The 14632-nt window shown below is 44.9% G+C and overlaps 1 protein-coding gene across 1 annotated transcript in view; it reads left to right on the plus strand.

Moving 5' to 3' along the window:
• The window catches only part of LOC106587176 (tumor necrosis factor alpha-induced protein 8-like protein 3), a 42413-nt gene extending 39670 nt beyond the window's left edge, over positions 1-2743 (plus strand). The window contains exon 2 of the mRNA XM_014175256.2: positions 167-2743. Coding sequence (XP_014030731.2) covers positions 167-729 — 563 coding nt within the window. The 3' untranslated portion in view covers positions 730-2743. The remainder of the gene's footprint in view (positions 1-166) is intronic.
• Positions 2744-14632: the final 11889 nt, after the last annotated feature.

Here is a 14632-nt window from a genome sequence, read left to right on the forward strand (position 1 = left end):
ATCTCTCTCCCGTTACTCCCCCTATCTCCCTCTTCCCCCTCTCTCCTCCTACCTCCCCTTCCTCCATCCCCCCTCTCCCCCCTAACTCCTCCCCTCTCTCCCCCACCATCCTCTCCTCCCCATCTCTCTCTCTCCCCTCCTTCTCCACCCTGTCACCCCTCTCCAGGCCAGGATTGTTTCAACTCTCGCTCCCTGGCCCTCCAGGCACAGAAGAAGATCCTATCCAAGATGGCGACCATGGCGGTGGCCAACCTCCTGACGGACGACGTCAGCAGTGAGATCCTGGACGAGCTGTACAAAGCCAGCCGGGAGTTCACTAAAAGTAAGAAGGAGGCCCACAAGATCGTCAAAGACGTCATCAAGATCGCCCTGAAGATCGGCATCCTGTACCGCAACCACCAGTTCAGCCCAGACGAACTGGACACAGTCGAACGCTTCAAGAAGAAGATGAACCAGGCGGCCATGACAGCGGTCAGCTTCTACGAGGTGGACTACACGTTCGACCACCACATTCTGTCAGAGTTGCTGCTGGAATGCCGGGACCTTCTGCATGCGCTGGTGGAGCAGCACCTGACCCTGCGGTCGCACACTCGCATCGACCACGTGTTCAACCACTTTGCCCACGGGGAGTTCCTGGCCGAGCTGTACGGAGACGGAGAGGAGTACAGACTGTACCTGAGGAAGATCTGCAACGGGATCAACAAACTACTGGATGAGGGAACGCTTTAACCTCTGACCCCTGATCTCTCACCTCTCACCTTTGACCTGAAGTTTGACCCTGCTCATCCCCTCCCTTACTCAATCTCTATGGTTGCGCCTCAATAATCTCCCCTTTCTCCTGAAGTGTGCACTTGTCCACTTCCCTTCATGGATTTGATGCCTACACTAAACCAATAATTTTACATTTGTGGAGAGTAGCAAAAGAGTGCACACTTCAGGAAGAAGGAGAGATTATTGGGACACACTCCTCGTCTTCCTCCGGTCTCTCCACGGATCTGCTTTCCCTCCTCCTCTCATTCCTTCTGTTTTTTTAAATCAGCTCCTGATCTGTTCTGTTCTACCTTTACCCTTCTTTTTCCTCCTGTTCTCCCACTTCCTCCTCTCTTTTCTCTCCTCCTCTCTTTTCTCTCCTACTCTCCCACTTCCTCCTCTCTTTTCTCTCCTACTCTCCCACTTCCTCCTCTCTTTTCTCTCCTACTCTCCCACTTCCTCCTCTCCTTTCTCTCCTACCCTGATCTCCCTTTTATTCTACTGAGCTTCCTGGACAGGGATGTGCTTTAATCTTCCTGTCCTTGTTTCTCTCCTTATTCTCCTGCTCCTCTTCTTTCCTCTCCTTGTTTCTCTCCTTATTCTCCTGCTCCTCTTCTTTCCTCTCCTTGTTTCTCTCCTTATTCTCCTGCTCCTCTTCTTTCCTCATTCTCCTGCTCCTCTTCTTTCCTCTCCTTGTTTCACTCCTTATTTCTATGGAGTTTCCGTGACGTTGATGAACTGTATGAATAATTCTAAGATATTTAACTGGTGTCACAGCTCTGTTCTGTGAGGTGTTTTCGCTACATCCCTCACCCTCACCCTCTCCCTCTCCCTCTCCCTCTCCCTCTCTCTCACCCTCTCCCTCTCCCTCACCATCCCCAAAGTTGGTAAGAGTGTGGCGCTAGCAAATCCAAGATAATTGGTTCAGTTCCCACAAGGATCATACACACATATTAAAGACATATTCACTCACTGACACTGTTCTGTTAGTGGCTTTGCATAAAAGCATCTGCTAAGTGACAGATATTATGTCCTAATAAAGTCTAGGAAGTCACTACAGGAGAGTGTAAAGGGGGTGGGGATCACCAGCGTAGCGTCTGATAGGCTATGACTGTGACTGGTCGTTCACATAGCAACGTAGCCCACATAAAACAACAAGACCCATGAGAGACCTGTGAATCAGAAGAGTTTTTTCCCTCTTTGGCATTCAAGAAATCCAAAATCTGTGTTGATTACGTGATAGCAACATTATACGTACTTATAGCTTTACTGCTCTGAATCAAGGCCAAAAAGAATGATGATGTTTTGTAAATACACTGTTTGTTCTCTCTCCTTTTGTCATTATGACTGTGTGTGGGCGTCATGGTGTCTTATATCAGGACCTGGAGTTTTTCCTGACCACGTGACCTTCATTACCAGGAAAAACTCCTGACCGTATAGTTCTGTATACTGTATACATCGTTAACCAATCACAGCCAACTGTCACCATTTCCTGCCAAATACTAAGGCTGGGATTCAACCCTCCACACACTATAATAATCTTTTAGAGAAGGAGGCCCACAAGATGTTTACCATGAATACGATCTGTGTGTGTGTGTGTGTGTGTGTGTGTGTGCACATTTTACTATACTTGAGAGTACAAGAATAGTAAACCAACTAAAATGCAGGGAAGTGAGGAAATTTAGCCTGTCCTCACTTGCAAAAATGCTTTTAAGGCTAGGGATTAGGTTAAGGGTTAGTGTTAGAATTAGGGTTAGAGGTTAGGTTTAGGGTTACGGTTAAGGTTAGGAGTTAGAGGTTAGGGGTTAAGGTAAGGATTCGGTTTAAGGAAAATAGGATTGTGAATCAATTGTTGGTCCCCAAAAAGTCCTCACAAGTATGGTAAGACGTACAGTATGTGTGTGTGCTCGCGTGCACATCATGTGTCTATGTCTGTATCCTCTCTGCCAGGGTGTAACACGTTCATCTTTTATTAAAGATTCCTTATAAATCAGTGCTTGAAGTGTGATGCTTTGTTCAGTTACATTTTATGACCTGTTACGTACTTCTCATCGTGCTCCCCTCCACCATCCTCTCCTCCACCTCTCCTTTCCCATCTTCTCCCATCCTTTTATCCCCCTTCTCCCATCCTTTTATCCCCCTTCTCCCCTACTCCCCTCTTCACTCCTCTTTCCTTCCTCTCTCCTCTCTTCACTCCTCCTTTCCCTTCCTATCCCTCCTCAAAGTCTCCAGCTGATTCAGGCATCCTACTTTACATGAATGATTGACAGGCTTGAACTGTGAGAGACAATGAGACTGAGGAGACAGAGGACAGAATAGGACCTCAGGACTATTAGACTGAGGAGACAGAGGATAGAATAGGACCTCAGGACAATGAGACTGAGGAGACAGAGGATAGAATAGGACCTCAGGACAATGAGACTGAGGAGACAGAGGATAGAATAGAACCTCAGGACTATTAGACTAAGGAGACAGAGGATAGAATAGGACCGCAGGACAATGAGACTGAGGAGACAGAGGATAGAATAGGACCGCAGGACAATGAGACTGAGGAGACAGAGGATAGAATAGGACCTCAGGACTATGAGACTGAGGAGACAGAGGATAGAATAGGACCTCAGGACTATTAGACTGAGGAGACAGAGGATAGAATAGGACCTCAGGACTATTAGACTGAGGAGACAGAGGATAGAATAGGACCTCAGGGCTATTAGACTGAGGAGACAGAGGATAGAATAGGACCTCAGGACTATTAGACTGAGGAGACAGAGGATAGAATAGGACCTCAGGACTATTAGACTGAGGAGACAGAGGATAGAATAGGACCGCAGGACAATGAGACTGAGGAGACAGAGGATAGAATAGGACCTCAGGACAATGAGACTGAGGAGACAGAGGATAGAATAGGACCTCAGGACTATTAGACTGAGGAGACAGAGGATAGAATAGGACCGCAGGACAATGAGTCTGAGGAGACAGAGGATAGAATAGGACCTCAGGACTATTAGACTGAGGAGACAGAGGATAGAATAGGACCTCAGGACTATTAGACTGAGGAGACAGAGGATAGAATAGGACCTCAGGACTATTAGACTGAGGAGACAGAGGATAGAATAGGACCTCAGGACTATTAGACTGAGGAGACAGAGGATAGAATAGGACCTCAGGACAATGAGACTGAGGAGACAGAGGATAGAATAGGACCTCAGGACTATTAGACTGAGGAGACAGAGGATAGAATAGGACCTCAGGACTATTAGACTGAGGAGACAGAGGATAGAATAGGACCTCAGGACTATTAGACTGAGGAGACAGAGGATAGAATAGGACCGCAGGACAATGAGACTGAGGAGACAGAGGATAGAATAGGACCTCAGGACTATTAGACTGAGGAGACAGAGGATAGAATAGGACCTCAGGACAATGAGACTGAGGAGACAGAGGATAGAATAGGACCTCAGGACAATGAGACTGAGGAGACAGAGGATAGAATAGGACCGCAGGACAATGAGACTGAGGAGACAGAGGATAGAATAGGACCGCAGGACAATGAGACTGAGGAGACAGAGGATAGAATAGGACCTCAGGACTATTAGACTGAGGAGACAGGGGATAGAATAGGACCTCAGGACAATGAGACTGAGGAGACAGAGGATAGAATAGGACCTCAGGGCTATTAGACTGAGGAGACAGAGGATAGAATAGGACCTCAGGACTATTAGACTGAGGAGACAGAGGATAGAATAGGACCTCAGGACTATTAGACTGAGGAGACAGAGGATAGAATAGGACCTCAGGACAATGAGACTGAGGAGACAGAGGATAGAATAGGACCGCAGGACAATGAGACTGAGGAGACAGAGGATAGAATAGAGGCGCAGGACAATAAGACTGAGGAGACTGAGGAGACAGGGGTTGGAGTAGGACCTCAGGACATGGCCTGGTCACACATACACATCCACGCACGCTCTCTTGCTCACGCACACACTAGCAGGCACACACATATGCACACTCGCACACTCTCACAAACACAAACAGAGATATGCATAAACACACACACAGCACACAGGCGGTGTGGGTTATAAATACCAAGTAATAAAGCATGGATGAAACACATCCAGTCTTTCCAGACTGGCCTCTGTCTCAGTGACCTCATGAGGAGGCCATGCTCAGATCGTCCCAAATGGCACCCTATTCCCTATGTACAGCAGTGCACTATCTTTGACAACAGCACAATATCAGAGGAGACCTGTGACCTCTAGTGGCAGGAAAGTGGAACATCATAACTGGCTCTACAGATACTTGGTCTTTGTTACAAATTGTACCCTAAAGTACTTTGGACCAGGGCTCATAGTGCACTGTGTAGGGAATAGGGTGCCATTTGTACAATCTAAATTGTTGTATAGCTGCTGTGTTTAAGTGTTCTGTGGATTTCTGTGTTCAGGGAAAACTAAAAGAACATATTTCACCTTGTTGCTGATACTTATTCAACACTTTCTACAGAGCATATAGTTTGGGGCCAATAGGTAGCATGGTGCTTGTAACGCCAGGGTAGTGGGTTTGATTACCAGGACCACCCATATGTAACATGACTGTAAGATATAAGAGTCTGCTATTAGAGTCTGCTGGCATCTATTATTATATTAGGACATCAGATGAGCGATGATACAGATGATGAGGAACTGACACTCAGTATCTTACCGCACACACAACCCCAACCCCCCAATGATGAAGCTGATTCAAGTTAATAAGTTCTCTTTAATATGATTTATGTATCATCAAGTGCTTTGAGAGGCTGGTTATGACACACATCAACTCCACCATCCCAGACACCATAGACCCACTCCAATTTGCATACCGCCCCATCAGATCCATAGACAACGCAATCTAAATTGCGCTCCACACTGCCCTCACCCACCTAGATAAGAGGAATACCTGTGTGAGAATGATTTTCATTGACTACAGCTCAGCGTTCAACACCTTTGTCCCCTCAAAACTCATCAGTAAGCTTAGGACTCTGGGTCTGAACACCTCCCTCTGCAACTGGATCCTGGACTTCCTGATGGGCCGACCCCAGGTGGTGAGGGTAGGCAACAACATATCAACGCTGACCCTCAACACGGGGGCCCCTCAGGAGTGTGTGCTTAGTCCGTTCCTGTACTCACTGTACACCCACGACTGCGTGGCCACACACGACTGCAACACCATCATCAAGTTTGCTGACGACACGATGGATCACCGGCGATGATGAGACAGCCTATAGGGAGGAGGTCAGTCACCTAGCAGTGTCGGGCCGGAAACAACAACCTCTCCCTCAACGTCAGTAAGACCAAAGAGCTGATAGTGGACTACAGGAAACAGGGGGCTAGCACTCCCCCATCCACATCAACTGGACTGCAGTGGAGCGGGTTGAGAGCTTCAAGTTCCTCGGTCACCAAATCTCTAAGAACTTAAAATTGTCCCCTCAGGAGGTTGAAAAGGTTTGGCATGTACCCTCTAATCCTCAAAAAGTTCTACAGCTGTACCATTGAGAGAATCTTGACTGGCTACATCACAGCTTGGTATGGCAATAGCACCGCCCTCGATCGCACAGCGCTACAGAGGGTGGTGTGGACAGCCCAATACATCACTGGGGCCAAGCTCACTCCATCACTTGCTCACACACACATAATATGCACATACATTTATATTGACTCTAAACACACGCACATCCACTCACATACAACACCGGAGGCTGCTGAGGGGAGGTCTGCTTATAATAATGGCTGCAATGGAGTGAATGGAATGGTATCAAACACATGGAAAACGTGTTTGATGTGTTCGATACCATTCCATTGATTTTGTTCCATCAATTACTGGAGCACTTCATCCCCGATTAAGGTGCCACCGGCCACCTGTGACATACAATCATCATATAAATCAAAGATGGAACCTTGGTTTCTCTAATGACTGCTTTGCCTGGTTCACCAACTACTTCTCAGACAGAGTTCAGTGTGTCAAATCGGAGGGCCTGTTGTCCGCACCTCTGGCAGTCTCTATGGGGGTGCCACAGGGTTCAATCCTCGGGCTGACTCTTTTCTCTGTGTACATCAATGACGTCACTCTTGCTGCTGGTGACTCTCTGATCCACCTCTACGGAAACGACACCATTTTGTATACTTCTGGCCCTTCTTTGGACACTGGGTTAACTAACCTCCAGACGAACTGCTCTTAAATGCAAGTAAAACTAAATGCATGCTCTTCAACCGATCTCTGCCCACACCTTCCCGCCCGCCCAGCATCACTGCTCTGGATGGTTCTGACTTAGAATATGTGGACAACTACAAATACCTAGGTGTCTGGTTAGACTGTAAACTCTCCTTCCAGACTCACATTAAGCATCTCCAATCCAAAATTTAATCTAGAATCAGCTTCCTATTTTGCAACAAAGCATCCTTCACTCATGCTGCCAAACATACCCTTGTAAAACTGACTATCCTACCGATCCTTGACTTCAGCGATGTCATTTAGAAAATAGCCTCAAACACTCTACTCAGCAAATTGGATGCAGTCTATCACAGTGCCATCTGTTTTGTCACCAAAGCCCCATATACTACCTACCACTGGGACCTGTACGCTCTCGTTGGTTGGCCCTCTCTTCATATTTCGCCACTATGGCCTATTTATTGCCTTACCTCCGTTATCCTACCTAATTTTCACACACTGTATATAGACTTGTTCTATTGTATTATTGACTGTATGTTTGGTTATTCCATATGTAACTCTGTGTTGTTGTTTGTGATGCACTGCTTTGCTTTATCTTGGCCAGGTCGCAGTTGTAAATGAGAACTTGTACTCAACTAGCCTACCTGGTTAAATAAAGGTGAAATAAAATAAAAAATTAAAATCAAATCACATTTTATTTGTCACATGCTCCGAATACAACAGGTGTAGACCTTACCATGAAATTCTTACTTACAAGCCCTTAACCAACAATGCAGTTCAAGAAATAGTGTTAAGGAAATATTTACTAAATAAACTAAAGTAAAAAATTTAATAAAAAGTAACACAATAAAATAACAATAACGAGGCTAAATACAGGGGGTACTGGTACAGAGTAAATGTGTGGGGATACAGGTTAGTTGAGGTAATTTGTACATGTAGGTAAGGGTGAAGTGACTATGTAAAGATAATAAACAGTGAGTAGCAGCAGTGTAAATACAAAGGGGGTAGAAGCTGTTAAGGAGCCTTTTGGACCAGCATATACACTGCTTCTACCTGGTTTATCATATACCCTGATGCCTAGTCAACTTGCCCCTATATATCCCTATATATATCTACCCTGTACATAGTGTGCTTTCATACTTTATCGTGTTTTCCTTATTTTTATATGTTGTGTGTTTTTGTTCTACATTGTTATTGATTACTGCATTATTGGGGTTAACGCTTGCAAGAAAGGCATTTCACAGTACTTGGAAAACTTGTTCAGAATATGTCAATACATTAGGCTTACATACTGTATAAGGCTACATGAAGACAACATGGAAACCAAAGGATGACATTCAGCAGAAATGATACAAGGTGTGAATTCCCTCTCTGTTAGTATACTATATACAGTTGAATTCGGAGTTTACAAACAGTGAGGGAAAAAAGTATTTGATCCCCTGCTGATTTTGTACGTTTGCATACTGACAAAGAAATGATCAGTCTATAATTTTAATGGTAGGTTTATTTGAACGTTGAGAGACAGAATAACAACAACAGAAAAACGCATGTCAAAAATGTTATAAATTGATTTGCATTTTACTGAGGGAAATAAGTACTTGACCCCCTCTCAATCAGAAAGATTTCTGGCTCCCAGGTGTCTTTTATACAGGTAACGAGCTGAAATTAGGAGCTCCTAATCTTAGTTTGTTACCTGTATAAAAGACACCTGTCCACAGAAGCAATCAATCAATCAGATTCCAAACTCTCCACCATGGCCAAGACCAAAGAGCTCTCCAAGGATGTCAGGGACAAGATTGTAGACCTACACAAGGCTGGAATGGGCTACAAGACCATCGCCAAGCAGCTTGGTGAGAAGGTGACAACAGTTGGTGCGATTATTCGCAAATGGAAGAAACACAAAAGAACTGTCAATCTCCCTCGGCCTGGGGCTCCATGCAAGATCTCACCTCGTGGAGTTGCAATGATCATGAGAATGGTGAGGAATCAGCCCAGAACTACACGGGAGGATCTTGTCAATGATCTCAAGGCAGATGGGACCATAGTCACCAAGAAAACAATTGGTAACACACTACGCCGTGAAGGACTGAAATCCTGCAGGTCCCAGCTGGTCCCCCTGCTCAAGAAAGCACATATACATGCCCGTCTGAAGTTTGCCAATGAACATCTGAATGATTCAGAGGACAACTGGGTGAAAGTGTTGTGGTCAGATGAGACCAAAATGGAGCTCTTTGGCATCAACTCAACTCGCCGTGTTTGGCGGTGGAGGTGGAAAAATTATGCTTTGGGGGTGTTTTTCTGCTAAGGGGACAGGACAACTTCACCACATCAAAGGGACGATGGACGGGGCCATGTACCGTCAAATCTTGGGTGAGAACCTCCTTCCCTCATTGAAAATGGGTCGTGGATGGGTATTCCAGCATGACAATGACCCAAAACACACGGCCAAGGCAACAAAGGAGTGGCTCAAGAAGAAGCACATTAAGGTCCTGGAGTGGCCTAGCCAGTCTCCAGACATTAATCCCATAGAAAATCTGTGGAGGGAGCTGAAGGTTCGAGTTGCCAAACGTCAGCCTCGAAACCTTAATGACATGGAGAAGATCTGCAAAGAGGAGTGGGACAAAATCCCTACTGAGATGTGTGCAAACCTGGTGGCCAACTACAAGAAACGTCTGACCTCTGATTGCCAACAAGGGTTTTGCCACCAAGTACTAAGTCATGTTTTGCAGAGGGGTCAAATACTTATTTCCCTCATTAAAATGCAAATCAATTTATAACATTTTTGACATGCGTTTTGGGGATTTTTTGTTGTTATTCTGTCTCTCACTGTTCAAATAAACCTACCATTAAAATTATAGACTGATCATTTCTTTGTCAATGTCCAAACGTACAAAATCAGCAGGGGAGCAAATACTTTTTTCCCTCACTGTACACTTAGGTTGTAGTCATTAAAACTCGTTTTTCAACCACTCCACAAATTTCTTGCTAACAAACTATAGTTTTGGCAAGTTGGTCAGGACATCTACTTTGTGCATGACACAAGTATTTTTCCAACAATTGTTTACAGATTATTTCACTTAGAATTCACTGTATCACAATTCCAGTGGGTCAGAAGTTTACATACACTAAGTTGACTGTGCATTTAAACAGCTTGGAAAATTCCAGAAAATGATGTCATGGCTTTAGAAGCTTCTGATAGGCTAATTGACATCATTTGAGTCAATTGGAGGTGTACCTGTGGATGTATTTCAAGGCCTACCTTCAAACTCAGTGCCTCTTTGCTTGACATCATGGGAAAATCAAAAGAAATCAGCCAAGACCTCAGAAAAAAGATTGTAAACCTCCACAAGTCTGGTTCATCCTTGGGAGCAATTTCAAAACGTCTGAAGATACCACGATCATCTGTACAAACAATAGTACACAAGTATAAACACCATGGGACCAGGCAGCCGTCATACCGCTCAGGAAGGAGAAGCGTTCTGTCTAATAGAGATGAACGTACTTTGGTGTGAAAAGTGCAAATCAATCCCAGAACAACAGCAAAGGACCTTGTGAAGATACTGGAGGAAACAAGTACAAAAGTATCTATATCCAACGAGTCCTATATCGACATAGCCTGAAAGGCTGCTCAGCAAGGAAGAACCCATTGCTCCAACACCGCCATAAAAAAGCCATACTACGGTGTGCAACTGCACATGAGGACAAAGATCGTACTTTTTGGAGAAATGTCCTCTGGTCTGATGAAACAAAAATATAACTGTTTGGCCATAATGACCATCGTTATGTTGGAGGAAAAAGGGGGAGGCTTGCAAGCCAAAGAACACCATCCCAACCGTGGAGCACGGGGGTGGCAGCATCATGCTGTGGGGGTGCTTTGCTGCAGGAGGGACTGGTGCACTTCACAAAATAGATGACAACATGAGGAAGGGAAATTATGTAGAATTATTGAAGCAACATCTCAAGACATCAGTCAGGAAGTTAAAGCTTAGTCGTAAATGGGTCTTCCAAATGGACAATGACCCCAAGCATACATTTACATTTACATTTAAGTCATTTAGCAGACGCTCTTATCCAGAGCGACTTACAAATTGGTGCATTCACCTTATGATATCCAGTGGAACAACCACTTTACAATAGTGCATCTAAATATTTTAAGGGGGGGGTTAGAAGGATTACTTCATCCTATCCTAGGTATTCCTTAAAGAGGTGGGGTTTCAGGTGTCTCCGGAAGGTGGTGATTGACTCCGCTGTCCTGGCGTCGTGAGGGAGCTTGTTCCACCATTGGGGTGCCAGAGCAGCGAACAGTTTTGACTGAGCTGAGCGGGAACTGTGCTTCCTCAGAGGTAGGGAGGCGAGCAGGCCAGAGGTGGATGAACGCAGTGCCCTTGTTTGGGTGTAGGGCCTGATCAGAGCCTGAAGGTACGGATTTGCCGTTCCCCTCACAGCTCCGTAGGCAAGCACCATGGTCTTGTAGCGGATGCGAGCTTCAACAGGAAGCCAGTGGAGAGAGCGGAGGAGCGGGGTGACGTGAGAGAACTTGGGAAGGTTGAAACCCAGACGGGCTGTGGCGTTCTGGATGAGTTGTAGGGGTTTAATGGCACAGGCAGGGAGCCCAGCCAACAGCGAGTTGCAGTAACCCAGACGGGAGATGACAAGTGCCTGGATTAGGACCTGCGCCGCTTCCTGTGTGAGGCAGGGTCGTACTCTGCGAATGTTGTAGAGCATGAACCTACAGGATCGGGTCACCGCCTTGATGTTAGTAGAGAACGACAGGGTGTTGTCCAGGGTCACGCCAAGGTTCTTAGCACTCTGGGAGGAGGACACAATGGAGTTGTCAACCGTGATGGCGAGATCATGGAACGGGCAGTCCTTCCTCGGGAGGAAGAGCAGCTCCGTCCTGCCGAGGTACAGCTTGACGTGGTGATCCGTCATCCACACTGATATGTCTGCCAGACATGCAGAGATGCGATTCGCCACCTGGTTATCAGAAGGGGGAAAGCAGAAGATTAATTGTGTGTCGTCTGCATAGCAATGATAGGAGAGACCATGTGAGGATATGACAGAGCCAAGTGACTTGGTGTATAGCGAGAATAGGAGAGGGCCTAGAACAGAGCCCTGGGGGACACCAGTGGTGAGAGCACGTGGTGCGGAGACAGATTCTCGCCACGCCACCTGGTAGGAGCGACCTGTCAGGTAGGACGCAATCCAAGCGTGGGCTGCGCCGGAGATGCCCAACTCGAAGAGGGTGGAGAGGAGGATCTGATGGTTCACAGTATCAAAGGCAGCAGATAGGTCTAGGAGGATGAGAGCAGAGGAGAGGTGTTCAAGGTGAAAGCAGATTTACTTTTCAGATTTTCAGTGGGCTTGGTTTTAACGACACACACGATGCAGCACTGTCGTTCAGGCAGAAGATGATGCGCCATCAGCCACTGACTTGTCATTCCCACTCGCCATCACTCACCGTTGTCATCAAATGGACTCATGCTAGCCACAAGTCCTGACTGAGCTCAATTGTCATGAAACGCATATACAGCGATTAGTTTCTCTCTCTTTCATACAAACTTATAACGAGGAGCGCCCACAATGTGTTTTATGTGAGGAAGTGCTTAGTAATGAGACTCGCATAACAAACAAATTAATAAATCGACACGTCCTGACCAAACATCCACAGCATGATGGTAAACCCAGGGAGTTCTTTCAGAACAGGGCAGAATGCTTCAGGAAACAGTGCTTCGACCGTGGAAAAGTAAGTCAGCTAGCAAGGCATTGTTGTCATTGTTATCAGGTGATGATAAGCAGTAATAAGGGAGTACTAACTAACACTCATAGTAGATGTGAGTTTATCTTTCAAACAATCCCCTGGCCTTGTACACAGCTAATAGCTAACATTCGCCAAAGCAAGCTAGCTACTGATAGTGCAACCCTAAGTAACAGTACAGATGAAGATGAAAAATGATCAGGCCTACTGTACATCTTACTGTAGAAATTATTGTTGAAAACAAGTCTAGGTTGGAACTGTTGCTGTTAAAATACAATAATAATTGTTATTCTTAACTGGAATAAACTGATTGAAGCAAGATGCTTTTTGAGGCAAACACACTCACACAGTTCTGGGTTGCTCATCTGCAGCAGGAAGCGGTCTCCTGCCTGACTGAAGAAGCAGTAGATGTTCTGGTCCAGTTTGGCACCACATACTGATTCAGGGTTCTCAACTCTGACAAACTTAAAAAACAAGTACAGAAACAGTTTCTTGGCTGAGCATGACCTCAGTGTTGCACTGTCAAAAACAGAGCCCAGAATAGACATGCTCTCATTAGGACTGTGTGTGTTTTCTGTTCTACAGATGTGATCAATCAGTTTATTCCAGTTCAGAATCAAAATATGTGTTGTATTTTAACAGCATCAGTTCCAACATAGACTTTCTTTCAACAGTAATTTCTACAGTAAGATGTACAGTAGGCCTGATCATTTTTCATCTGTACTGTTTCTTAGGGTTACACTATCAAAAAGCCTGTGTGTGTTCTGTTATTCATCTGTGTGATGTGATCAATCCGTTTATTCCAGTTCAGAATGGAAATTATTTATTGTATTTTAACAGCAACAGTTCCAACCTAGACAGATATGTAAGAGTGTTTTTAATGGGGGAAAATAAACATTAATACATATTTATATGGATATTTAATTTCATTGTTATTTGTTTTGTCTATATTGCATTTGTTCTAGGCATAAGAGCAATGAAATGAACTTGTCACGACTTCCGCCGAAGTCGGGTCCTCTCCATGTTCGGGCGGCGCTCGGCGTCGCCGGTCTTCTAGCAATCATCGATCCACTTTTCATTTTCCATGTGTTTTGTCTTGTTTTTTCTCACACCTGGTTTCAATTCCCTCAATCACTTGTTGTGTATTTAACCCTCTGTTCCCCCCATGTCTTTGTGTGGGATTGTTTATTGTAAGTGCTTGTGCACGTGTTGATTGCTGCGTGATGGGTTTTTGTACCCATATCTTGTTATTTTTATGCCGTTGGTTTTGCTATTAAACTGCTCCGACTATTACCAAGTTCTGCTCTCCTGCGTCTGACTTCCCTGCCGCCAGTTATGCACCCCTTACAGTACTGATATTTATGTATAGTTGCATATTTTCCTAATCTTGGGTTCCAGGAAATTACACAATTTCTAATTTGGGTCCAAAGGCTGAAAAAGTTTAAGAACCCCTGGCTTAGAGTACTGATTTTGGACATGTGAGTGTTGCACTTGCTCCTTTTGGTCTCAAACGTATCTGTCATTGTTTGCAGATATAGGTCTTGAGTATGGAGCAAGAGATTCGGTGATGACATTTCCTTCGCTTGCTCAGAAATCAATATTTCCATCTTCATCACCTGAGTTCTCTCATCATTCATTTGTTCAGCAACTTCAATGAGCTGCTGATTTGTCATCCAACTTAGTCATTGTGTTCATTATTAACTGATCGTCTTTGGTCTGCAGCATTTGGAGTAGAACATTTTTACTTTGAGTAATGCATATAGGCTGAATCAAAAGTGTCATTCTATTTTAGATTCCTCACAGGGGGCACCAATTATGTTGCGTCTCTGACTATGATTAAATTATATGACATGCTATTTTATCAAATCAATTACCTAACGTTTAATTGATTACGTGATTGAATTAAGACATGCAACAATT

Source organism: Salmo salar, chromosome ssa26 (assembly GCF_905237065.1).
Source record: "Salmo salar chromosome ssa26, Ssal_v3.1, whole genome shotgun sequence".
Classification (NCBI taxonomy): Eukaryota; Metazoa; Chordata; class Actinopteri; order Salmoniformes; family Salmonidae; genus Salmo; species Salmo salar.